The 27,728-nt window shown below is 40.0% G+C and overlaps 1 protein-coding gene across 3 annotated transcripts in view; it reads left to right on the forward strand.

The window, feature by feature from the left end:
• Nucleotides 1-557: 557 nt before the first annotated feature.
• The window catches only part of LOC133534907 (von Willebrand factor A domain-containing protein 1-like), a 35,747-nt gene continuing 8,576 nt past the window's right edge, over nucleotides 558-27,728 (forward strand). For 2 of the 3 annotated variants that reach the window (XM_061874223.1, XM_061874225.1), the window contains exons 1-5: nucleotides 558-815; nucleotides 21,099-21,632; nucleotides 21,748-22,026; nucleotides 26,931-27,206; nucleotides 27,291-27,557. In XM_061874223.1, coding sequence (XP_061730207.1) covers nucleotides 689-815; nucleotides 21,099-21,632; nucleotides 21,748-22,026; nucleotides 26,931-27,206; nucleotides 27,291-27,557 — 1,483 coding nt within the window. In that variant the 5' untranslated portion in view covers nucleotides 558-688. Of the gene's footprint in view, nucleotides 816-14,939; nucleotides 15,092-21,098; nucleotides 21,633-21,747; nucleotides 22,027-26,930; nucleotides 27,207-27,290; nucleotides 27,558-27,728 lie in introns of those variants that run through there. The other variant, XM_061874224.1, reaches the window with a different exon arrangement.

Below are 27,728 nucleotides of genomic sequence, written 5' to 3' on the forward strand. Positions count from 1 at the left end.
TATATATATATATATATATATATATATATATATATATATACACATATATATACACACATATATATACAGTATATATATTTGTATATATATTTATTTATATATATATATACACACATATATATACAGTATATATATTTGTATATATATTTATTTATATATATATATACATATATATATAGAGAGAGAGAGAGAGAGAGAAAGCGAGAGAGAGAGAGAGCGAGAGATACTGTATTAACTTGAAGTAAAGAATAAAGATTTTTAAAAACTTATAAAGTGGTCCTAAAGAGGTAAACATTTTTCAGAGGTCTCAAGAAGGTAAAAAATACAAGAATAGGTGTGTGTGTGTGTGTGTGTGTGTGTGTGTGTGTGTGTGTGTGTGTGTGTGTGTGTGTGTGTGTGTGTGTGTGTGTGTGTGTGTGTGTGTGTGTGTGTGTGTGTGTGTGTGTGTGTGTGTGTGTGTGTGTGTGTGTGTGTGCGTGCGTGCGTCATGACCCCAGGCAAGTTTGTGACAAGTTGAAGCACCTCAATGCATGGCCGTATTAAACCAATGATGTGATCTCCTACTTGTCTGGAGGCGAGGAGTAGGAGGAGGAATAGCAGGAAGGTAAAATGACTTCACGCCCGTGTACAGAAATGAACAAGAACGCAGCTGCGTTTTGACCTTCTTTCTCCAGCTTTTGATCATGTTATGGTGTCTTTGAACGCTTCCCTGGAGAGGATGAAGAGCATTCTTTTGCACGGTTGTGTCGTTTTTCTGTGGATGATGTTGCCACAGCGGGGCGACTTGCAAAAGGTAACTGTGCTACCTGACACAGGTGAGAACAGGCTCGTCTCCACACGACTTCATTATTAATTCGCGTCATGAGAGGGATAAAACATTTATTTTCGTACAGCTTGTACAATATATTGGATCTTGATATGCTGCAGGTGTATTTAGCGTATATTGTGGTTGGAATGCAGTAATGGCCAAAAAGTACAACTACAAAAACAGACAGGTCCTGGATTTATTCCAATCAGTACGGAAAGAACAATATGTACTACGTCATAATTTAAATAGAATAAGATATAAAGTGGGATATTAGTAGGATTGGCTAATAGGAGTTGCTTATCCATAGAATTGAATGAATAGAAAAATACAATATATTGTGATTCTGTTGCCCAAATAGAATATAAAAACATAACAGCATGGGACAGGGGTGTCAAACTTATTTTAGCTCAGGGGCCGCATGGAGAAAAATCTGTGCACAGGCGGGCCGGAATATTAAAATCATGGCATTAAAACAAAAAAATTAAGACAACATCAGATTGTTGTTTTTGTCTTACATTGGCCAAAAATTAAAAAAGCGCATTCTGAAAATATTACAATAAAAATAAAGGAAAAAATAACCGGCAGCGGTAAAGTTTAAGTCCATGTAGGAAAGAAAACAGTGAATGAATGTTTATAACTGAATTTATTTACATATGCATAAAATTGGTTTTCTTTTGTATTGAATTGAGTAACGTTTAGGACAACCTTTTTTCCAAAAACACAATATAGAATGTGAGATATAACAGGATAATGCATACTGTACATTTGTTTTTGAAACAGTTACAAAAAAGTGGGACCCCAAAAATGTACTGTGGAACCCCATTTTTATGACTTGATGATATCCCTGGGACCACATTTTGAAAATTCCTAGCGCCAACACAGATGGAGTATTGGTGCATGCAAAACAGCAGCAGCAGGCGTCTGTGGCCTGCGGGCCGGTTCAAATACTAATAAAATATCATCCCGGGGGCCATTGATCATTCATCCGGGCCTTGACTTTGACACCCCTGGCATGGGACATGTGTTCCTCGTGCAGATAGTATACACATATGTATTTGTTGTTACTTATCAGTAGAGATGGAAAAAGGAATAGATTCTCCAAAGCATTATGATTAGAACGTGGACGATGCTGAATCGATGGACAAATGTCCAAACATCGATTATTATACGTGCTGTTTGCAACTTCCCGACAGTTACATTTTTCAAAGCATAGAACGAGAACGCCACCTGCTATCCAATGATGCTATTAGTGGTTTAATAGAACACCTTTGTTTGACAATTGTCTATATTTATTCACAATTACAAGGTTAATGTAATAAAATATAAATGATTTGGAGTCATGTTGTTGTTATAAGAGAATATACATATATATATATATATATATATATATATATATATATTAGGACTGTGAATCTTTGGGTGTCCCACGATTCAATTCAATATCTATTCTTGGGGTCGCGATTGGATAATATATTGATTTTTTCGATTCAACGCGATTCTCGATTGAAAAACGCTATTTTTCCGATTCAAAACCATTCTGTATTCATTCAATACATAGGATTTCAGCAGGATCTACCCCAGTCTGCTGACATGCTAGCAGAGTAGTAGATTTTTTCAAAAAGCTTTTATAATTGTAAAGGACAATGTTTTATCAACTGATTGCAATAATGTAAATTTGTTTTAACTATTAAACGAACCAAAAATATGACTTATTTTATCTTTGTGAAAACATTGGACACAGTGTGTTGTCAAGCTTATGAGATGCGATGCAAGTGTAAGCCATTGTGACACTATTGTTCTTTTTTTTAATTTTTATAAATGTCTAATGATAATGTCAATGAGGGATTTTTAATCACTGCTATGCTGAAATGATAACTAATATTGATACTGTTGTTGATAATATTCATTTTTGTTTCACTACTTTTGGTTTGTTCTGTGTCGTGTTTGTGTCTTCTCAATGCTCTGTCTGAGAGTTGCTGGGTCAGGTTTGGTTTTGGAATTGGATTGCATTATGGTATTGCTGTGTAATGGTTTAATGGATTGATTAATATATATATATATATATTCTTTTTTTTAATCGATTTTTTGAAAATGAGAATCGATTCTGAATCGCACAACGTGAGAATCGCGATTCGTATTCGAATCGATTTTTTCCCACACCCCTTATATATATATATATATATATATATATATATATATATATATATATATATATATATATATATATATATATATGTATGTGTGTATATATATATATATATATATATGTATGTGTGTATATGTATATATATATATACATATATATATATATATATATATATATATATATATATATATATATATATATATATATATATATTCAATGACAGCTAACACTAGCTACCCAAATTGCTAATATTAGCTAACAACACCTAAAGTTAATTCGCCTGCATGTGTTATGTGCATACGTGAATACATCATTACGTATGAGAAGCCATAAGAGGGTGGGATATACTGGGTAAAATACAATGGAAAGACATTTGTGTAAATGTTCAAACAGCTAAACTGACTCTCGCCATATCCTTGTTGTTCGCCGAGCTCCACACAAGGATCTGGGACTTCTCAATAGGAAATGTAAAAAACCCTGTTTCCATATGAGTTGGGAAATTGTGTTCGATGTAAATATAAACAGAATACATCCATCCATCCATCCATTTCCTACCGCTTATTCCCTTTTGGGGTTGCGGGGGGCGCTGGTGCATATAACAGAATACAATGGTTTGCAAATAATTTTCAACCCATATTGAGTTGAATATGCTACAAAGAAAACATATTTGATGTTCAAACTGATCAACTTATTTTTTTTTTTGCAAATAATCATTGCCTTTGGAATCTGATGCCAGCAACACGTGACAAAGAAGTTGGCAAAAGTGGCAATAAATACTGATAAAGTTGAGTAATGCTCATCAAACACTTATTCGGAACATCCCACAGGTGTGCAGGCTAATTGGGAACAGGTGGGTGCCATGATTGGGTATAAAAACAACTTTAAAATGCTCAGTCTTTCACAAGAAAGGATGGAGCGAGGTGCACCCCTTTATCCACAACTATGTTAGCAAATAGTCAAACAGTTTAAAAACACTGCTTCTCAAAGTGCAATTGCAAGAAATTTAGGGATTTCAACATTTACGGTCCAAAATATCATCAAAAAGTTCAAAGAATCTGGAGAAATCACTCCACCTAAGCGGCATGGCCGGAAATCAACATTGAATGACCGACCTTCGATCCCTCAGACGGCACTGTATCAAAAACCGACATCAATCTCTAAGGGATATCACCACATGGGCTCACGAACACTTGAGAAAACCACTGTCACTAAATAAAGTTTGTCGCTACATCTGTAAGTGCAAGTTAAACTCCTATGCAAAGCAAAAGTAATTTATCAACAACATCCAGAAACGCCGCAAGCTTCTCTGGGCCTGAGATCATTTAAGATGGACTGATGCAAAGTGGGGCTTCACGGTGGGAGAGGGGTTAGTGCATCTGCCTCACAATACGAAGGTCCTGAGTAGTCTGGGGTTCAATCCCGGGCTCGGGATCTTTCTGTGTGGAGTTTGCATGTTCTCTCCGTGAATGCGTGGGTTCCCTCTGGGTACTCCGAATTCCTCCCACTTCCAAAGACATGCACCTGGGGATAGGCTGATTGGCAACACTAAATTGGCCCTAGTGTGTGAATGTGAGTGTGAATGTTGTCTGTCTGTCTGTTTTGGCAGAGGTGGGTAGAGTAGCCAGAAATTGTACTCAAGTAAGAGTACTGTTACTTTAGAGATGTATTACTCAAGTAAAAGTAAGGAGTAGTCATCCAAATATTTACTTGAGTAAAAGTAAAAAGTATTTTGTGAAAATACTACTCAAGTACTGAGTAACTGATGAGTAACCTGTTCGTTTAATGTTTACGGCAAAAAATAATGCACAAAAACATAAACATAGCAATGAGCAAATTCAGAGCCAGGAATATCTCTTAGGCAACTAAAACAATAATATATATTAAATAATAATACATTACAATAAAAAAAAAAATTAAGGCAAATTGAGCAAAAATAACTCAACAGCACCATAGGCTCAGTAGGCATTCATTGATTGATTGATTGATTGAAACTTGTGTTGGTAGATTGCAGTACAGTACATATTCCGTACAATTGACCACTAAATGGTAACACCCCAATAAGTTTTTTAACGTTAATCAATTACTTAATAAATGACCAAGTCGAGGTGATCTGCCTCATATATACATATACATACACACATATATATATATATATATATATATGTATATATATATATATATATATATATATATATATATATATATATACATACATTTATATATACAGTATATAATTTATATCTATTTATTTTGCTATTTTTGTTCATATGGGTGTTTTAATGAATATACATGCATGTTTAACATATATACATGCATGTTTAACAAGAATATAAGTTGGTGTATTACCTGATTCTGATGACTTGCATTGATTGGAATCAGACAGTATAGTGCTGATAACGTCCACGTTTTCAAATGGAGGAGAAAAAAAGTTCCTCCTTTCTGTACAATACCACATGAAAGTCGTTGGTTTTTGGTATCTTATTTGTCCAGCTTCCATATTCGTTTTTATTCACTTTACAAGAAATACATTGGCGGCAAACTCCGTAGCTTGCTAGCTTCTTTGCGCTGGCTTTCGGAAACTCTTATTTTGTTAGCGCAGGCGCGATGGAGCGGCACTTTTATTGTGAAGACAGGAACTGTGCGATCAGTCTTTAGGCTTTTGACGAGAAGTACGGTTGAAAAAAAAGTGTCTTTTTTCCTTTACACTTTTGATTGATTGATTGAAACTTTTATTAGTAGATTGCACAGTACAGTACATAGTTTGTACAATTGACCACTAAATGGTAACACCACAATAAGTTTTTCAACTTGTTTAAGTCGGCTGCCACGTGTGATGGTCATGTGACCGCCTGGCTCTGTTTGATTGGTCCTACGTCACCAGTGACTGCATGTGATTGGTGAAACGCAGGCATGCGTAGATCCTACTTTGAAGCTCTGTGACAAAGCAAAATAAACATTTACAGATCGATAAAAATCAGAAGCGAGTAGCGAGCTGAATGTAGATAAATGGAACGGAGTAAAAATAGCTTTTCTTCTCTATAAATATACTCAAGTAAAAGTAAAAGTATGTTGCATAAAAACTACTCTTAGAGTACAATTTATCACAAAAGGTACTCAAGTAGATGTAACGGAGTAAATGTAGCGCGTTACTACCCACCTCTGTGTGTTGGCGACTTGTCCAGGGTGTACCTTGCCTTCCGCCCGATTGTAGCTGAGTTAGGCACCAGTGCCCCCCGTCACCCCAAAGGGAATAAGCAGTAGAAAATGGATGGATGGATGATGCAAAGTGGAAAAGTGTTCTGTGGTCTGACGAGTCCACATTTCAAATTGTTTTTGGAAATATTCGACATCGTGTCATCCGGACCAAAGGGGAAGCGAACCATCCAGACTGTTATCGACGCAAAGTTCAAAAGCCAGCATCTGTGATAGTTTGGGGGTGCATTAGTGCCCAAGGCATGGGTAACTTACACATCTGTGAAGGCACTATTAATGCTGAAAGGTACATACAGGTTTTGGAACAACATATGCTGCCATCTCAGCGCCGTCTTTTTCATGGACGCCCCTGCTTATTTCAGCAAGACACTGCCAAGCCACATTGGCACATGTTACAAAAGCGTGGCTTCGTAAAAAAAAGAGTGCGTGTACTTTCCTGGCCCGCCTGCAGTCCAGACCTGTCTCCCATCGAAAATGTGTGGCGCATTATGAAGTGTAAAATACAACAGCGGAGACCCCGGACTGTTGAACGACTGAAGCTCTACATACAAACCCCGTTTCCATATGAGTTGGGAAATTGTGTCAGATGTAAATATAAACGGAATACAATGATTTGCTAATCTTTTTCAACCCATATTCAATTGAATGCACTAAAAAGACAAGATATTTGATGTTCAATTTCATAAACTTTATTTTTTTTTTGCAAATAATAATTAACTTAAAATTTAATGGCTGCAACACGTGCCAAAGTAGTTGGGAAAGGGCATGTTCACCACTGTGTTACATCACATTTTATTTTAACAACACTCAATAAACGTTTGGGAACTGAGGAAACTATTTGTTGAAGCTTTAAAAGTGGAATTATTTACCATTCATGCTTGATGTACAGCTTAAGTTGTTCAACATGCTGGGGTCCTCTTGTCGTATTTTACGCTTCATAATGCGCCACACATTTTCGATGGGAGACATGTCTGGACTGCAGGCGGGCCAGGAAAGTACCTGCACTCTTACTCCGAAGCCACGATGTTGTAACACGTGGCTTGGCATTGTTTTGCTGAAATAAGCAGGGGCGTCCATGATAACGTTGCTTGGATGACAACTTATTTTGCTCCAAAAAAAAAAATTTTTTTAAAATAACCTACTTAGTGGCCTAGTGGTTAGAGTGTCCGCCCTGAGATCCGTAGGTCGTGAGTTCACATCCTGGCCGAGTCATACCAAAGACTATAAAAATGGGACCCATTACCTCCCAGCTTGGCACTCAGCATCAAGGGTTGGAATTGGGGGTTAAATCACCATAAATGATTCCCAGGCGCGGCACCGCTGCTGCACACTGCTCCCCTCACCTCCCAGGGGGTGATCATGGTGATGGGTCAAATGCAGAGAATAATTTCGCCACATCTAGTATGTGTGTGACAATTTTTTTTGATTGATTGATATATTTTTATTTCAAATATGCAAAAAAGACAAAACAAACAAGAGCAAGCGTGATCCAATACAGTGCTATAGCCTTAACGGCTATTATAACAAAATGAAAACAATGGAGAATAAAAAAAACAAAAAAAACAAATGAGCATTCGACTTTTTTTCTATTTTTTTTTTTTACATATTTGAAAAGGAGTGAGAAAAAGTATACACTTGTTTAATCCCACCCCTTTTCTTTAAATCATAAATTACTCTGAGCTCGAACTTCCTTGTTCACTCTATGTACAAACTTAATGAACTTGTATATAAATAAATGGTAAATATATACATACATATGCACACTACACACATACATAGCCACACCGTTACCACAAGTGCTCATGGAAATAGTATCATGAAAAAAAAACCCAGCAGTACCAGTGCCTCAATGGGCAGCCCCTAACTCTTTTGTAACACAAGAAACCCAATATCAAAGCCCTTCTTCATGTCTGTACCTCTGGAATACCATGTACCTAAACTTCTTTTTAAACTGGTTTATGTTTGGACATTGCTTTAACTCCGCATTCAAACCATTCCATAGTTTCACTCCACAGGTTGAAATACAAAAACTTTTGATGGTCGTTCTACAACTAAGCATTTTGAAATTAAAATTTCCCCTTAAATTATAATCCCCCTCTCGTGTGCTGAACAATTTTTGAATGCTTCCTGGGAGTTTATTTATTTTGGCTTTATACATTATTTGTGCAGTTTGATACAAAATAATATCATTAAATTTCAATATTTTTGACTGTAAGAATAGTGAATGAGTATGGTCCAGATATCCAACCTTGATGATGCGTACAGCTCTTTTCTGAAGTATAGTTATTGATTTTAATGAGCTTTTATAATTATTGCCCCAGACTTCCACACAGTAGGTTAAATATGGTAAAACTAATGAACAGTAGAGAATGTGGAGTGGTTTGTGATCTAGAACCTGCTTTGCTTTATTTTTTACTGAGATGCTTCTTGACAGCTTAGACTGCACATGTTTTATATGTGGTTTCCAGTTAATTTGATAGTCGATTGTAACTCCAAGGAAATTTATTTCAAAAACCCTTTCAATATCCACCCCATCTATTTGTATCTGTACCCTTGTTTCACGTGTCCTCTTTCCAAACAGCATTAACTCAGTCTTAGTCAGGTTTAATGACAATTTATTATAGTCAAACAAAGCTTTTAGTTTACTCATTTCTTCCATAATGACTTCCTGTAATTGATTTAAATCATCCCCTGAACAAAAAATATTAGTGTCATCAGCAAATAATACTAATTTCAATAATGTAGACACTTTACAGATATCATTGATATACAGGATGAACAATTTTGGCCCCAACACTGACCCCTGGGGGACACCACAAGCAATGTCCAAACACGATGAACAGCAATCCCCCAACTTCACAAACTGTTGTCTCTTATTTAAGTAACTTTTAAGCCAGTCTAGTACAACTCCCCTGATTCCATACTTTTAAATAAATAATAAATGGGTTATACTTGTAAAGCGCTTTTCTACCTTCAAGGTACTCAAAGCGCTTTGACATTACTTCCACATTTACCCATTCACACACACATTCACACACTGATGGAGGGAGGTGCCATGCAAGGCGCCAACCAGCACCCATCAGGAGCAAGGGTGAAGTGTCTTGCTCAGGACACAACGGACGTGACGAGGTTGGTACTAGGTGGGATTTGAACCAGGGACACTCGGGTTGCGCACGGCCACTCTCCCAATGCGCCACGCCGTCCATTTTATTGATTAATATATCATGGTTAATTGTGTCAAATGCTTTTTTTAGATCAATAAATATTCCCATTGCATATTGTTTCTTGTCTATGGCATTTGTGATTTCCTCAATTTTTTCAATGATTGCCATTGATGTAGATCTGTTTGATCTAAACCCATATTGACAGTCAGGGAGTAAATTATGTTTTTCTATAAATGCCTCTAACCTGTTATTGAATAGTTTTTCTAATATTTTAGAGAATTGTGGAAGTAAAGAGACGGGTCTATAGTTTGTGAAGTGGTGTTTGCTCCCAGTTTTAAACAGAGGTATAACTTTAGCTATTTTCATTTCATTCGGAAATGTGCCGGTTTGAAATGACAGATTACAGATATATGTTAATGGTTTTGATATTCCTGTAATGACATTTTTCACCAATGCCATACTAATGTCATTGCAGTCTGTGGACATTTTGTTCTTACATTTGTTTACAATATCCAACACTTCTTCTTCACCCACTGCATTTAAAAACATAGAATTGAGGTTTATCTCCAACAATCCCTCCATATTTTTACCAGTTGTCCTTTGATCTGGGATTTTTGCTGCAAGTTCGGGTCCAATACTTACAAAGAATTTATTGAAGGCATTAGCTACATCTTCAATATTATCATTTTCTTTACCATGATTCATGAAATACGTTGGATAGTTATTTGAAGAGGTACTGTTTCATATAATACTGTTTAATAAATTCCATATTCCTTTGATATTATTTTTATTATCATCTAGTAATTTCTTATAATAATCCCTCTTATTTGACCTCATAATATTAGTTAACTTGTTTTTATATTTTTTATATTTATTTTCTGCTTCTTTTGTTTTAAATGGGTTGTACTTGTATAGCGCTTTTCTACCTTCAAGGTACTCAAAGCGCTTTGACACTACTTCCACATTTACCCATTCACACACACATTCACACACTGATGGAGGGAGCTGCCATGCAAGGCGCCAACCAGCACCCATCAGGAGCAAGGGTGAAGTGTCTTGCTCAGGACACAACGGACGTGACGAGGTTGGTTCTAGGTGGGATTTGAACCAGTGACCCTCGGGTTGCGCACGGCCACTCTTCCACTGCACCACGCCGTCCCTTTTTCAATCTTGTGATCCAAGGACAATTAGTATACTTTCTTTTGCTGATGCATTCTTTTATTGGGCAATTTTTATCATATAATGACCTAAATATTCTCAAAAATATATTGTAAGCACTATTAACATCACCATTTTCATAAATTACATCCCAATTCTGCTCCAGTAAATCATGTTTAAATAAACTAATGGATTCCTCTGATCTCGTTCTTCTGTATTGGGTTGGCTTTTCTAATTTTTTTGTCCTGTAGTTACCATCAAATATCAGAAAAACTGGGAGGTCGTCAGTGATATCTTTGATCAATAGCCCACTTACGGTCTTATTTTCAATATCCTTGGTGAATATGTTGTCGATTAGAGTGGCAGAGTGGGATGAAATTCGACTAGGTCTGGTGATTTTGGGATATAAACTTATACTGTACATTGTGTCAATGAAATTAACTATATCGTTATTTTTACTGGGATTTAAAAGGTCGATATTAAAGTCTCCACAAATGTAGCCAGCTTTATTAACATTACTCTTCTTTGAAAACAGGCATTCCATCCAATCTGTAAAATGTGCAATGCTTGCACCTGGTGATCTGTATATACAACTAATAATGACATTTCTACTTTTTTCCATACAAATTTCAACCGTTGGACATTCAAGTAGGTTATCAACCACAGTTGTCATATCATCCAGACGTTTGAATCTCAAGGTGCTATCCACATAGATTGCCACCCTCCACCCCCCTTGTTTTGTCTATTTATATTAATAAAGTCATAACCATCCAGTTCAAAATCTGACACGTTTTCACTGTTAATCCAAGTTTCAGATACTGCAATTATGTTAAATGGTTGTGAAAATGTGTGTAAATAGTCCTTGATGTCTTTGAAATTCCTATTTAAGCTTCTACTATTAAAATGGATAATTGATATTTTGCCTTTAGTAATAATATTCTGGTTGTACTGTTCATTGGTATAGCAGCAGCAGTTCTCATTGATATTGAGGAGGAAATTATTGTCCTGGTCTGTATCCTGTTCCATGTCTTGTAGGTGGTGCTCAGTGTATTGGGATGCTTTCAACTGTACATTGTCATATTCATTTATCGACTGAATGATGTGGCTCGTGTCATGGGTTGCATCTTGCGTATTGTCAATGTGTGTCATGATTGTGTTTAGTCGCTTTTACCTTACAGTCCAGTTCAAACGTCATATTCGTTCAGATCTTCCATGTTTCTAATCACCAGCACTTTGGCGTTCTCCGGAGTATAGTTGAGTTTGATGAATACTTTACAGTTCGCTGTCCAAGTTTGTAGAATTTTCTTCTCTCTCCTCATTTGGCGTGCTTTTCGAGCTATATCAGCATTTCGTTTGGTCAAATGGTCGTTCATGTAAACGTTTGTTCCTTTTAGCTTCCTTCCCTGTTTTAGCAACGCGAACTTGTGCTTCCAGTTTACAAATCTCAGGATAACGCTCGGCTTGTCGTTTGTCCCTCTCCTGGGCAAAAGGTGACATGCTTCAATGCTGTTACAGTCCAGTTGTATATCCTTGGACTGCATGAAGACCGCTACCTGTCGCTCAATTGAAATGACATCCAACTCCGCCGGCTCCCCTCCATTTGCTGGGGTTACAGCTCGTGCGTAAGACCGAGATTTGATGCTAAGTCCGGTGATGATCACGTCATTGATCCGTGTATGCTGCTCAAAATCAGCAACTCTGTTCCCCAGAATTGCAATTTTCTTGTCTTTCTCCAAATTGTCAGCTCCTATCTGATCCAGCTGCACAACAAGGGCCATGATAGTTTTCTGCTGCTCCTTGAGTGTAGCAACTTCCTCGATCAGAGTATCGATCGCCTTTTTAAGTTCACTATAATCAGCCTTGGGCGCCATCTCGTCTTTGTGACAGCGCTTTGATTATTCAGTGTGCGGCCCTCAGTGGAAAAAGTTTGGACACCCCAACTCAGCTTCCGACAAACAAAGAGTCCTTGAATGGCACATTGTCACAGCGGCACAATCATTGGTACTTTAACTTTTTAACTTTAACTTTAACCTGTATGGACCATTCAGCATTAATGGTGCCCCCACAGATGTGTAAGTTACCCATGCCTTCGGCATTAATACACCCCCATACCATCACAGATGCTGGCTTTTCAACTTTTCGCCTATGACAATCCCAATGGTTATTTTCCTCTTTGTTCCGGAGGACACCACATCCACAGTTTCCAAATATAATTAGAAATGTGGACTCGTCAGACCACAGAACACTTTTCCACTTTGCATCAGTCCATCTTAGATGAGCTCGGGCCCAGCAAAGCCGGCGGCGTTCCTGGGTGTTGTTGATAAATGGGTTTTGCTTTGCATAGCAGAGTTTTAACTTGCACTTACAGATGTAGCTACCAACTGTAGTTAATGACAGTGGTTTTATGAAGTGTTCCTGAGCCCATGTGGTGATATCCTTTACACACTGATGTCGGTTTTTGATGCAGTACCGCCTGAGGGGTCAAAAGTCCGTAATATCATCGTTTACGTGCAGTGATTTCTCCAGATTCTCTGAACCTTTTGATGATAATCTGGACCGTAGATGGTAAAATACCTAAATTCCTTGCAATAACTCGTTGAGAAATGTTCTAAAACTGTTCAACAACTTGCTTACAAATTGGTGACCCTCGCCCCATCCATGTTTGTGAATGACTTATCATTTCATGGAAGTTGTTTTTATACCCAATCATGGCACCCACCTGTTCCCAATTAGCCTGCACACTTGTGGGATGTTCCAAATTAGTTTTTGATGAGCATTCTTTAACGTTATCAGTATTTATTGCCACCTTTCCTAACTTCGTTGTCACGTGTTGCTGGCATCAAATTCTAAAGTTAACGATTATTTGCACAAAAAAAAAAATGTTTATCAGTTTTAACATCAAATATGTTGTCTTTGTAGCATATTCAACTGAATATGGGTAGAAAAAGATTTGCAAATCATTGTATTCCGTTTATATTTACATCTAACACAATTTTCCAACTCATGGAAACAGGGTTAGTAAAACAAGAATGGGAAAGAATTCCACTTTCAAAGCTTCAACCATTAGTTTCCTCAGTTCCCAAACGTTTATTGAGTGTTGTTAAAAGAAAAGGTGATGTAACACAGTGGTGAAAATGCCCTTTCCCAACTACTTTGGCACATGTTGCAGTCATGAAATTCTAAGTTAATTATTATTTGCAAAAAAAAATAAAGTTTATGAGTTTGAACATCAAATATCTTGTCTTTGTAGTGCATTCAACTAAATATGGGTTGAAATGGATCTGAAAATCAGTGTATTCCGTTTTTATATTTACACACAATTTCCCAACTCATATGGAAACAGGGTTTTTGTTTCAGAAGGCTGGGCCTTGTAAAAAAAAAAAATAATTGTTTGTGAATGGATAAACCACTTGTCCATTATCTTGAATGCTACTTTAACCACTCACATCTAAATCAACTCATGACACTGATGAGAGCGATGTTCTTTCATTTCTTCAAAACCGTTCTCTGTTCATCTTTTAGATAATCATTTCTGATCGATGTCGCAAAACAGTTGCAATAGCAGAATCAATGGCGGCACACGACACAGCGCGGGCTGTTGTTTGAATCAAACAGTCACTTCGGAGCTACGTCACATCTATGAATGCGTGGGTTCCCTCCGGGTACTCCGGCTTCCTCCCACCTCCAAAGACATGCACCTGGGGATAGTTTGATTGGCAACACTAAATTGGCCCTAGTGTGTGAATGTGAGTGTGAATGTTGTCTGTCTATCTGTGTTGGCCCTGCAATGAGATGGTGACTTGTCCAGGGTGTACGCCGCCTTCCGCTCAAATGCTGCTGAGATAGGCTCCAGCATCCCCCGCAACCCCAAAAGGGACAAGCGGAAGAAAATGGATGGATGGACGACAATAATAGACAGTACAATAATTAAATGTGCAGAGATAATGGATTTATAATATAACCTTAGCCCCTGAATCATAATGACAACTTAAAGTCACCAAAGATTCCCACATCTACTAATCCCCCTTGGTACTATTCTAAATGCTGATTTAAGTCAAATAGTGCTAAAATGCTGCTGAGATAGGCTCCAGCACCTCCCGCGACCCCAAAAGGGACAAACGGTAGAAAATGGATGGATGGATGGATGGATTTTTGTGCATTTCTCACTTTAAAAATAATATCAGTACATTAAAAATGTCATCATAAAAATAACAGTGGTACAGTTTTTAATATAAAAACCACCAAAAACATTTTTTACGGTAAAATTCGGGCGACTGAGTTCCCGGTTTTTCAGCGTGAAATCTAGAGATTTCTTTTTCTAGTCCCATGACATGTTTTCTAACAATATCTGGCATATAAAAACACTCGCTGACCTTTTATGTGTGAAGGTGTGGCTGTGATCATTCAAACACACATTAGTATGCTTCATGCATTATGTCATGTTTATGCTTTTGGAGGGAGGCTGTCATTACTCACACCTTTTTTTTTTTCATTTTTCTGCATCAGTTATTGTGCAAGGAAGACAAACACTTGATCTGTCTGAGTAGTAATCTTTATCCAATCAAAGGACACTTTGGGGAAGTTTTGGATGGATGCAAATAGGTAACATTCCATTCAAGCGTCGCAGCGTTTTGTCTATAAAACCCTCATCTGTGTTTCTCGGGTGTTTAGTCTCTGTCTCTGTTTTTTTTAACTCCACTTTAGCTGCTTCTCTCAAACTCATGCGAGTTATTTTCTGCTTGGAAAGTAACTGCTTCCTTTGATTGCCTCATTTTCCTTCTACCTTTCAAGAATATGATACCTTTATTTTGAAAAATGTACACTGCACAAATGATTACTGTGATCTACCCCCCAGGCATTGTATGATAGTACTATAAGACAGTAAATTTGTATTTACATTAGAGTAGTCAGTGTACTGCTTGTATAGCAGTATAGATTCACTCTGCGCTGAAAATTAGGTATAAAAATAATAATAACCCATAGCAGTTATTGTTTAAATAGCTGGCAACCCAAGTGAGTAGCAACCTAATTGTGTCGTTTTTACAGTCGAGTCGGCCCTGCGATGAGTTGGCGACTTGTCCAGGGTGTACCCCGCCTTACGCCCGATTGTAGCTGAAATAGGCACCAGCACCCCCCGCGACCCCATAGGGAATAAGCGGTAGAAAATGGAAGAATGGATGGATGGACAGTCAAGTCAGTGTAGGACTGCATGAGTGCTGCCGACAGGGAGAAAGTGTGGGTCATGATTCAGGGAAACATGTAGAGAAAGAAGGAAGCAGGGAAGGAAGGAATATAATATTTACTATAAAGTGATGTATCAGGTTTTGTAAGCCCCACTTTTTTGTATGATTTGGTTTGAGATAAAAAATGTTTCCAAAAGTTTGCCCCAGATTTTGTATACTGTGTCAGTTATCATACCGCTAAACTAAACCGTTTATCTCTGTATCATTCCACGCAATCTGGTGCCCAAACAAAGAAACCCGCATGTCGGTGACTCAGTCTGTGTACGTTTTTGTTAAATACGACTGAAAATAACCTACAATGACCATGGGGTCAAAAGGAATTGCGAGTACCAGCGTTTTGATAATGAAGGTGAGAAATACTATTTAATTCAAGTAAAAACATACAAACCCCGTTTCCATATGAGTTGGGAAATTGTGTTAGATGTAAATATAAATGGAATACAATGATTTGCTAATCATTTTCAACCCATATTCAATTGAATGCACTACAAAGACAAGATATTTGATGTTCAAACTCACAAACTTTGTTTTTTTTTTTTAGCAATTAATAATTAATAATAATTTGAATTTCATGGCTGCAACATGTGCCAAAGTAGTTGGAAAAGGGCATGTTCACCACTGTGTTACATCACCTTTTCTTTTAACAACACTCAATAAACGTTTGGGAACTGAGGAAACTAATTGTTGAATCTTTGAAAGTGGAATTCTTTCCCATTCTTATTTTGTGTAGAGCTTCAGTCGTTCTCCGCTGTCGTATTTTACGCTTCATAATGCGCCACACATTTTCGATGGGAGACAGGTCTGAACTCTTTTTTTACGAAGCCACGCTGTTGTAACACGTGGATTGGCATTCTCTTGCTGATAAAGTTGCTTGGATGACAACATAAGTTGCGCCAAAACCTGCAATGACCTTTCAGCATTAATGGTGCCTTCACAGATGTGTAACTTACCCATGCCTTGGGCACTAATACACCCCCATACCATCACAGATGCTGGGATTTTGAACTTTGCGCCTACAACAATCTGGATGGTTATTTTCCTCTTTGTACTGGAGGACACAACGTCCTCTGTTTCCAAATATAATTTCAAATGTGGACTCGTCAGACCACAGAACACTTATCCACTTAGCATCAGTCCATCATAGATGAGCTCGGGCCCAGCAAAGCCGGCGGCGTTTCAGGATATTGTTGATAAATGAGTTTGGCTTTGCATAGTAGAGTTTTAACTTGCACTTACAGATGTAGCGACCAACTTTAGTTACTGACAGTGATTTTATGAAGTGTTCCTGAGCCCGTGTGGTGATTTCCTTTACACACTGATGTCGGTTTTTGATGCAGTACCGCCTGAGCGATCAAAAGTCCGTAATATCATCGTTTATGTGCAGTGATTTCTCCAGATTCTCTGAACTTTTTGATGATTTTACGGACCGTAGGTGGTAAAATCCCTAAATTCCTTGCAATAGCTCGTTGAGAAATGTTGTTCTAAAACTGTTCGACAATTTGCTTACAAATTGGTGACCTTCACCCCATCCTTGTTCGTGAATTATTTAGCATTTCATGGAAGCTGTTTTTACAGCCAATCATGGCACCCATCTGTTCCCAATTAGCCTGCACACCTGTGGGATGTTCCATATAACTGTTTGATGAGCATTCCTCAACTTTATCAGTATTTATTGCCACCTTTCCCAACTTCTTTGTCACGTGTTGCTGGCATGAAATACTGAAGTTAATGATTATTTGAAAAAAAAAAATGTTTATCAGTTTTAACATCAAATATGTTGTCTTTGTAGCATATTCAACTGAATATGGGTTGAAAATGATTTGCAAATCATTTTATTCTGTTTATATTTACATCTAACACAATTTCCCAACTCATATGGAAACGGGGTTTGTACAAAAATGGCACTTATGTCCCTCTTCCCTCGCTTTCTATCTCCCAGCTTGTCATTGATTTAACCAACCAAGAGTCTTTAACAAAGGTAAATGTTAAAAGCAATATTAGCAGGTGGCTCCTGTGATAGGATTTACATATCTCTTCTGTACTTTGGCATGCAATCATTTGTCCATACAGTTGCATATGTGTTTATGTGTTTGTGTTTGGTATCTGTGTCCGTTCATGCGTATGTGATAATGGGTCATCAGGGTATTGTTTTTAACTTTGTAAAGCACTTTGCGCTGCATTTTTTTTAAATGTATGAAACGCGATTAATAAATAAAGTTTGGTTGATTAATGTCAGGTACTGCTCTTAAACCCCAAGATGCACAGATGCCAGGCGTAGCGCAGGAAAGCATGACTTTAATGTCAAAAAACAAATCGTACAACTAGTAAGTGCACATGCAGGGAAAACAGGAAACAGGAAACAGGCAACAATCATCGAGCCCTGACCTGAGGGCAAGGCAGGCATAAATAGCAACCTGATTGGGAACTGCAACCAGGTGTGCCAGGCTGCCAATCACGGACAGGTGAGGAAAACGAGCACTCAGGGAGACATGCTGGAAATGAAACTAGTATAAGAGCACTGACAGGAAAAAAACACAAACTAAGGAAACACAATCACCACCTTAGATGTTCCCCCAAAAAAACAAGGTTCAAAAGTCACAGGAGGGTGGAGTAAGGAATGGCGGAGGGTCGCCAAACTGCGCCCCTGCCTAAAAAGGCCGACCAACTGTCCAGAGCCAGGTGGCGGCGACGCGTTGAACGGCGCTGCATCTGGCAAGGCGGGCCACCACGGAAAGACCACTCACTTGGCTAATGAGGAGGAGGCGTGTGAGCATTTGATTGTCGCTTGTGCGGCAGGAAATCAGGATGTGCCGGAGGCGACGGAATCAGAAAACAATCATCGAGCCCTGATTAGAGGGCGAGGCAGGCAAAAATAGTAGCCTGATTGGCAACTGCAACCAGGTGTGCCAGGTTGCCAATCAGGGACAAGTGAGGGAATCGAGCGCTCAGGGAGACATACAGTATATGGAACTAAAATAAGAGCGCGTACAGGATATAAGCACAAACTAAGGAAACACAACCAAGCATGAATGCGACAGTTCTTCACAATTAAAAGTGCATTTATACATTTATTTCATCATTTATATGTATTTCACATTGTTTTATTCATGTACAACTATGATTTGCATTCATATATTTGGATTTACACAGTGTTTTCCATACATTTGTTTATTTTTACGTGGCCTACTAAATGAATTTAGGGCTGCCACAAATAAAAGTGCCAGAACGTAGCTACCTGTATAGTACATTCATTCTTCTTTTCTGTTTGGCGATAAAGGAAGGTAACACTTCACCTTTGTGATATTTATGCTAACATATTGTGGCAATCTTAACTATGTTATGTGTTTTACAATTAGAGTGTGAGGTTTAAAGCAGACTGTCAATAAATCAGGAAAAGTAAATGTGAAGCCTGTGTTAAATTGTAGTAATAAAATAAATAATAAATATTGGAAAATACAGCAAAAGAATAAAATGTAAAGAAGAGAAACGATATGTTGATACTAGTGGTGTCCCAATCCAATATTGCTATTGGATATCGGTCTGATATCAACAATCAGATCAGTATCAGATTTGGCTTGCATCTAAATATTCCGATGTACAGTAAGGCTTCAATACAAGCAGTGTTTACTTGGACAGACAGTTAAAATCCAAATGTCCTACAATAAGCACACAAAGTTGGTCTTTTTCCCTATTTTAGTCAAGTCGTTTACAAAAGGGAAACAGGGTAGACCAGGGGTAGGGAACCTATGGCTCTAGAGCCGGATATGGCTCTTTTGATGACTGCATCTGGCTCTCAGATAAATCTTAGCTGACATTGCTTAACACGATAAGTAATGAATAATTCCGCCGGTAATCACAGTGTTAAAAATAACATTCAAAATACAAAACATTCTCATGCATTTTAATCCATCCATCCGTTTTCTACCGCACCTGTTCAACAAGTATTTTATAAATTATTGGTTTGCTTGAAAATAACAATGTTATTAAAAGATGCAAGACTTTAAAAATGTTGGTCTTACTTATAAATGTTAGTTGTATTCAGTGGCTCTCATGAAAATACATTTTAAAATATTTGGCTTTCATGGCTCTCTCAGCCAAAAAGGTTCCCGACCCCTGTGGTAGACTATAGGCCACTAGGAGCTAGCGGCTGCACAACAGCAAAGCACACAATAACAAAAGCTAGAATTACATAATAATAATTGAACAATACTGCTGTCAAAACAGCACATTTGTCAATATAAACAAATATCTCATAAATATAGTTGCATATTACCTGCATATACAAAGTCTCCAAGGCGGAAGCGTATTAGAAAGTATCCAGTAACAAACGTGTCAGCAAAATACGACTTACTGCATCATGATCTCAACTTCATGGATTATTGTGGCCACAAGGTGTCACCGAAAAAAACAAGTACCCCTCCACTTCAACTTATTATAGACAACGTAAGTCCATTCCAGAGGGTTAATAATAAATTAATTTGTGTTTTTAATACCAACCATTGTTCTCATTTTTTTATTATTTTATTTACAGGCAGACATAGTTTTTTTATTTCATTATTGTTTCTTTTTTAATATCAGAGTCTGCAAAAAGGTTATCCCTAGAAGCACACAGCTTATGGACAGGAACCCACAGTAAAAATATACATCATCATATTATATACAAAAGGCAATACAACAAATTTCAAAATCTACCCGCAAAATACCCTTTTATAATTTCATTTATAAATACAAAAGTAATCTTTGGATCCACCAAATCCGTCTCAATATCCCATTATTCAAATTTCATTAAAAGGTTGCATCTTGAAGATCTGCGATAATCTCTTCATACATACAGAGGTCAAAACCAAAATTGAATTATTAGTCTCTGTTTGACTAATTTCACTTGATCAAACCTTTTCTAACATTCCACACTACAAAATAATAATATTATGCTCTTTGTTTACTGCCAATATCATATCGGTGTCTGCCAATAGTCCGGGCTTCAAAACCGGTTTTGTATTGGAAGTTGAAAAAGTTGTCGGCACACCCCTGGTTGATACTATTTACTAATAACACACATTTGTCATACTGATTGGTCTTTAAATATATCCATGACATTGTTATATTCTTTTTTATATAGTCCTAGTAGTCTCCAACACCCCCCCTTACCCTGTAAGGGACAATCGGCAGAAAATGGATGGATGGATGGATGGATCGTCATAGTCAATTATGCCAATTATATGATGATTGGCCACGCCTCTGCTACCACAAAAGACCGTTTGGAACGGATTACCAATTAAAACCGAGATCCATTGAAAACATGTATGTATATTTCGAGATACCGATCGCGGATATAAACAACATCCTGTCTTCGGTCTTGTGACCAGTGTCCAACTGCTGTGAGGGGGACCTTCTCCTGTTGCTGGACTCTTCAGGCAGTGTGGCCAACTACGAGTTCTCACGTCTTCTGAGCTTCTCAGCCGAGCTCCTGCGCCCCTTCTCGCTGGGTCTCGGCCATGTAAGAGTCGGGCTTTTGCAGGTGGGAACCAAGCCAAACCTTGAGTTTGGCCTGGACGTGCACGGCAAACAAGAAAGTCTGCAGAAAGCGATGCTGGCCGTCAAACAGCTGCAGGGGGACACCAACACCGAGGCGGCACTGCAAGTGGCCGAGCAAATCCTGACAGGCTCACGTGTGCCCAAAATTCTCCTCTGGCTGACTGATGGCGTGGAGTTGGGCGAAGTGGACGGGCCCATCGGACGGCTGAAGGCGCGGGGGGTTTCTGTGTTGATCGTGTCTACGGTGCACGGAAACTTCCAGGTGCTGCAGCGTGCGGTTTCCCCTCCTGTGGAGTCCCACCTGTACTCGGTGGACATTGACAACATGGACATCATCACAGAAGACCTACGAGTGGCCATCGTCAGTACGTGAGCACCTTGCAGCCCAATTCGAGTTTTTAAAAAAACGTTTTTCTTTTTACCTTCCAGTTAAAGTTTTCCACTTTTTAAGTCATTCTTGTGTCCTTTTTTTTTTTGTAGAAATCCTACGAGCAGAGCGTCTGCGGGTGGTCCAGCTCACATCCCACGGCGCCGTGCTGCAGTGGCGTCCTGTTCTAAGCAGACACAATGGTCACTACGAGCTGTGGTACCACGCCAAAGACAATACGCTCGCAGAGCCGAGACGCATCCTCCCGGGCGACTCCGACCGGGCACAGCTGACCGACCTGCAGCCTGAGACCACATACTCCGCCTTCCTGCGACCGGAGCCTAACCGCGGGCTTTTCAGCACACTCACTGTGAGCTTCACCACGCTTCCCGGTAAGACCATATAATAACATTGAAGGACGCATCTACCGAGGGCCTGATCTGCCAATGATTTACTAGAACCAAAGAACACTTGATAGTGCAAATGAGGATTGCGTTTCTTATATGAGCAGAAATAGCCAGTGCAATCCATTTAGGCTAAAACTGTTTTACAGTCGCTGTTTTGCACCTATATTAAGCTCATTATGAATGTTCGTACAAACTGGCACTGGCAACCTTAAAGGGGAACTGCACTTTTTGAGGAATTTTGTGTACTGGTACAGCGGAGAAGGAGACGGCACTGAGGCGTGTTTATTAGCACAACCATGTGACGTGTGTAAGTAAACCAAATACGTGGTGTGTGACTATGTGATGCGTTTAACTAGTGAGAAAAACCGTACAATGTTGAAAGTGCGTGTTGTGAGAGATGCAGAAGTCCAGAAGGGGCAAGGCAGGCTCGGAGGTCCGTGGACAAGCAGGAGGTTAAGGGCAGGAGCGAGGCGTCAGAGACCGTGTCCAAGCGAGAGGTCAAGATCAGGGAAGGCAGCAAGAAGACCAGCGGGAATCCGGGGAGACGAGACACACAGCTCGAATCCAGGGAACGAAGAGGAGCTGCTGTATGACGACACAGGACAAGACACAATGAGCACAGAGAAGGGGAAACAGAGAACGAGTAGACACGTGAAAAAGGAGCCAGAGACGTGTGAGCTTAATGTATTATACTGTACAGGTAGCTACGTTCTGGCACTGGAATGCAGGACACACTGGATTAAGAAGGACGTAAAGGTTTCATCAGAGGCAGGCGTGTTGATTGCCGATTGAGTGGAGGCGTGGCCGCTGCAAGAGAGGAACACCCGTGGGCTCAGAGGAGTGCACAGAAAAATGTGTGGTGGCAGGTGCTTGAGCCGTAAAATTTTGCCTATCATTCACAATCTTTATGTAAGACAAGAACACACATCTTTATTTTAAGATTCTAAGCAGTAGTGTGCCGTCAGGGCCAGCAAGGTCTTCTCTGCTGGCCTAACATAACCAGAAATCCTGATCATAATTAAAAATGAAAGTAATTGTTCATGTACTTTCCTTAAATATCTAAAAGTATTCATATTCTCTTCGTGTCATATTATGCTCCTTCCAGTGCTGTTGTTTTTTATCCAATCAGAATTCAGCTAGCTTATGTTGCCATGCTGTACAAAATCTGCCCAGGGCCTTGAGAATCAACAATGCGGGCGTCTTTGCACTGTAAACGAACGGAAACATACAGCTGATAGACAATTGCCATAGTCAATCAGATCACGAGTTGTTGTCAGTAAGGCCTTCTCGCTGGCCTTACACTGTGATTGGATACTCACTTGGTAGTCCCAAGGACTGTCACTTCCCAAGGAAGTGGCACCGGAGCCATTGAAAGCCAAAGACAAAGGAGAGCAAAATGTTGAAGGGTGGCAGCTATATATTAGCAAGGCCATTTTCAAGAATGATAGTTAAGAGGAACTACATCTTGTGAAATGAGGTCGGCGGACTCCGAATCAACCGACTCCGAATCAACCGACTACGAACGGTACCACTGGCTTATACAGTGTTGAATGGGTTCCACAAATTGAATAAAATTATTTTCATTTTTTTTCATGTTCCATTTGTTATATGTACAATTCTTTTAATTTTGACAGTACCACGTAAGATGTATTTTATTTACCGAAGCGGGTTTTTTGAATGTTAAAGGGGTTTTGTACACTGTTGAGGGGTTTCAAAGCCCAGTAGTGTGCAAGTGTGTTTCTCTATAGTATCTCCAGCCGTGTCCCTGCGGTGACGTCAATTAGGGTATTTTGAGAGGTGAAGTCAGACTAACTAGGACATCACCGAAGGCCTAGGTGAGAAACGCTCGCCCCGCCACTGGTTCTGAGGATGATGTAAAATTCTTGCAAGATGCGGCTGAGGGGAGTCACTACTGTAGCTTTCAGAGCCCTCTAAAACCCTCCATCAGCCTGTTATGTACATGCTGCAATAATGTAGTAAGAGACACCATCCATCCACCCATTTTCCACCGCTTGTCCCGTTCGGGGTTACTTGGGGTCGCTAGAGCCTTTTTCAGCTGTACTCGGGCGGAAGGCGGAGTACACCCTGGACAAGTCGCCAACTCATCACAGGGCCAACACAGATAGACAGACACCATTCACATTCACATTCACATTCACACACTAGGGCCAATTTAGTGTTGCCAAATGTCTATCCATGTTCTACTGCGTGTCCCTTTTGGGGTGGTGGGGGTGCTAGAGCCTATCTCAGCTGCATTCGGGCGGAAGGCAAAGTACACCCTGGACAAATCGCCATCTAATCGCGGGGCCAATGCAGATAGACAGACACCATTGACACTCACATTCACACACAAGGGCCAATTTAGTGTTGCCAATCAACCTATCCCCAGACATGTTCATAACAATCTGTAATATGTACAGTGTTAACCCATCCATCCATTTGCCACCGCTTGTCCCTTTTTTGGGCGCGCGGGGGTTGCTGGTGCCTCGGTGGCCGTGCCAGCAACTTGAGGGTTCCAGGTTCGATCCCTGCTTCCGCCATCCTAGTCACTGCCGTTGTGTCCTTGGGCAAGACACTTTGCCCACCTGCTCCCAGTGCCACCCACACTGGTTTGAATGTAAAAATGAGATATTGGGTTTCACTATGTAAAGCGCTTTGAATCACTAGAGAAAAAGCGCTATATAAATATAATTCACTTCACTTATCTCAGCTGCATTCGGGCGGAAGGCGGTGTACACCCTGGACAAGTCGCCACCTCATCACAGGGCCAACACAGATAGACAGACAACATTCACACTCACATTCACACACAAGGGCCAATTTATTGTTGCCAAATGCATGTAATTACATTTATTTGATTGAAACGTGCATCTTAGTTGTAATTTCCATTACAAAATTTGGAGTAAAATCGCTAATGCTAATCAGTAGCATGAGTAAATTAGCATCGACCTATGGCGCATTTTGAAAAATGGAGCCTTACTTTCGAGTGCTCTCTGTCAGACATTCTCATTTGTTGGCATGGAAAATTGAACCATTACATAGAGATAGTCCAATTATGAATACACCTGTTTGCCCGCCAAGTGCTTGAGCCGGTGGAGAGTCTGCAACCGGACATCAAAGTTGTGGAAATACAACACCGTTTGGTTTTGTGTGAATCGGCACCGACATATAAAAGGACTAAAATCTGCACACGTCTCTAATTGTGATGTTGAGGTTCAGAATTCCAGTGTTCATTAATGCACCTGAGAGCCAGCGTGATTGGGGGATAATAAGAAGGTATTGTTGTGTTGCTCGAGTGACGAATGCCAGCACTGTTGTTGCGCATCAACATTTCTGACAAGATGTTACTTGTACTTGTTGCAGGGGGCTGACTCAGCATTTATTACACCGGTGCCAACATTCGGTATGCGTTCCTAGTGTTTTGCTTCTTCTCTCCCAGTGTGTGACAGGAAGAAAAGCTCTGATATGGGAAATTGCTTGACGCCCCCTGTTTCTTTGCACGTTTAAATCTCTCTAGATCACGAATATACTGTACACTATATTGCCAAAGTATTTGGCCACCCATCTAATTGTTTACAATCAGGTGTTCTAATCATTTGGACTGGCCACAGGTGTATAAAATCAAGCACTTAGTCATGGAGACTGTTTCTACAAATATTTGTGAAAAAATGGGCCACTCTTAAGACCTCAGTGATTTCCAGCGTGAAACCGTCATAGAATGTTACCTGTGCAAGAAATCCAGTCGTGAAATTTCCTTGCTCCTAAATGTTCCAAAGTTAAATATCGGCGCTATTATAAGAAAATGGAAGAGTTTGGGAACAACAGCAACTCAGCCACGAAGAGGTAGGCCACGTAAACGGATAGAGAGGGGTCAGCAGATGCTGAAGCGCATTGTGCAAAAAGGTCCCCGACTTTCTGCACAGTCAGTTGCTACAGAGCTCCAAACTTCATGTGACCTATACCAATTAGCCCACGTACAGTACGCAGAGAGCTTCATGGAATGGGTTTTCATGGCCGTGAAGCTGCATCTAAGCAATACATCACCAAGTCCAATGCAAGGCGTCTTATGCAGTGATCTAAAGCACGTCGTCACTGGAATCTAGAGCAGTGGAGACACCTTCTCTGGAGTGATGAATCACGCTTTTCCATCTGGCAATCGGATGGAGCACTCTGAGTTTGGAGGTTGCCAGGAGAACGGTACATTTCAGACTGCATTGTGCTGTGTGTGAAATTTGGTGGAGGAGGAATTATGGTGTGGGGTTGTTTTTCAGGAGTTGGGTTTGGCCTCTTAGTTCCAGTGAAAGGAACTTTGGATGCTCCAGGATACCAAAACATTTTGGACAATTTCATGCTCCCAACCTTGTGGGAACAGTTTGGAGCGGGCCCCTTCCTCTTCCAACATGACTGTGCACCAGTGCACAAAGGAAGGTCCATAAAGACATGGATGACAGAGTCTGGTGTGGATGAACTTGACTGGCCTGCACAGAGTCCTGACCAGAACACCTTTGGGATGAATTAAAACGGAGACTGAGAGCCAAGCCTTCTCGACCAACATCAGTGTGTGACCTCAACAATGTGCTTTTGGAAGAATGGTCAAAAATTCCTATAAACACACTTCGCAACCTTGTGGACAGCCTTCCCAGAAGAGTTGAAGCTGTATTAGCTGTAAAAGGTGGACTGACATCCTATTGAACCCTATGGGTTCGGAATGGGATGGCACTTCAAGTTCATATGTGAGTCAAGGCAGGTGGCCAAATACTTTTGGCAAAATAGTGTAAGATGTTTTACTTTTATCAAAGGGGTAAAAAAACGGTACTTTGACATCTGTCAGCATTGGCAGTGTTTTGTTTTGGTTTTATTTTCACTTTTTTTCCAATCTCACATGCCAGATGTTTTAAGCCCAGCCGTGGTCTCGGTGTCAGACTCAGGACCCCATCAGACCCGAGTCAGCTGGGCTCCCCTGCAGCCAGCTCGAGTCCAGAGGTACACAGTGGAGTACGGAGCCATTCCGAGCGGAGCGGTGAAAAAGGTGACGGTACGAAGCCATCAGAACTCGACCACGCTGCTGGGTCTGCAGGCTGGGACTCAGTACTTGGTCACAGTCAGCGCTTTGTACAAGGACGGCAAACAAAGAGCCATGTCCGTGAAAGCGTGCACTGAAGAACGTGCGTAATCTCTCGTAGTCGTCATCCCTATAACGGTTTCAGCACTGTACAGTTTTTGGAATGACGTCTGTCCTCCGTAAGCAGCAGCGGCGCCCACTGCCGTCGTCGATCTCCAGCTGACGTCAGTGCAGGACGAGGAGGTCCAGGTGGAGTGGAAGGCCCATCAACAGGATGTGAAAGGCTACTGGCTTAACTGGGAGAGAGGGGACGCCATCTTGTCCACGTACCTGCCCCCGTCCTCCCAATCCATGCGACTCGCACGCTTGGCGTCCAGCAACCGAGTGTGCGTGTCTCCGGTGTACAGATGGGGTCGAGGAGAGGGCGTATGCTGCACGAGAGACAAGAAAAGAGGTTAGCAGAACCTAAATTTTCCCTTTTTCTAAGTCTAGCGTGTTTGGTTATCAGATTTTTCTGGTAGCCACAAGTCAGGAACGGACAATGCTCTTTCTGCCTAATCAGCAATTTTCATTTACATGACATGTTTGCACAATTCAACATTGAATAGAATAGGCTTTTATTGTC

The sequence above is a fragment of the Nerophis ophidion genome, linkage group LG16 (genome assembly GCF_033978795.1).
Source record: "Nerophis ophidion isolate RoL-2023_Sa linkage group LG16, RoL_Noph_v1.0, whole genome shotgun sequence".
NCBI lineage: Eukaryota > Metazoa > Chordata > Actinopteri > Syngnathiformes > Syngnathidae > Nerophis > Nerophis ophidion.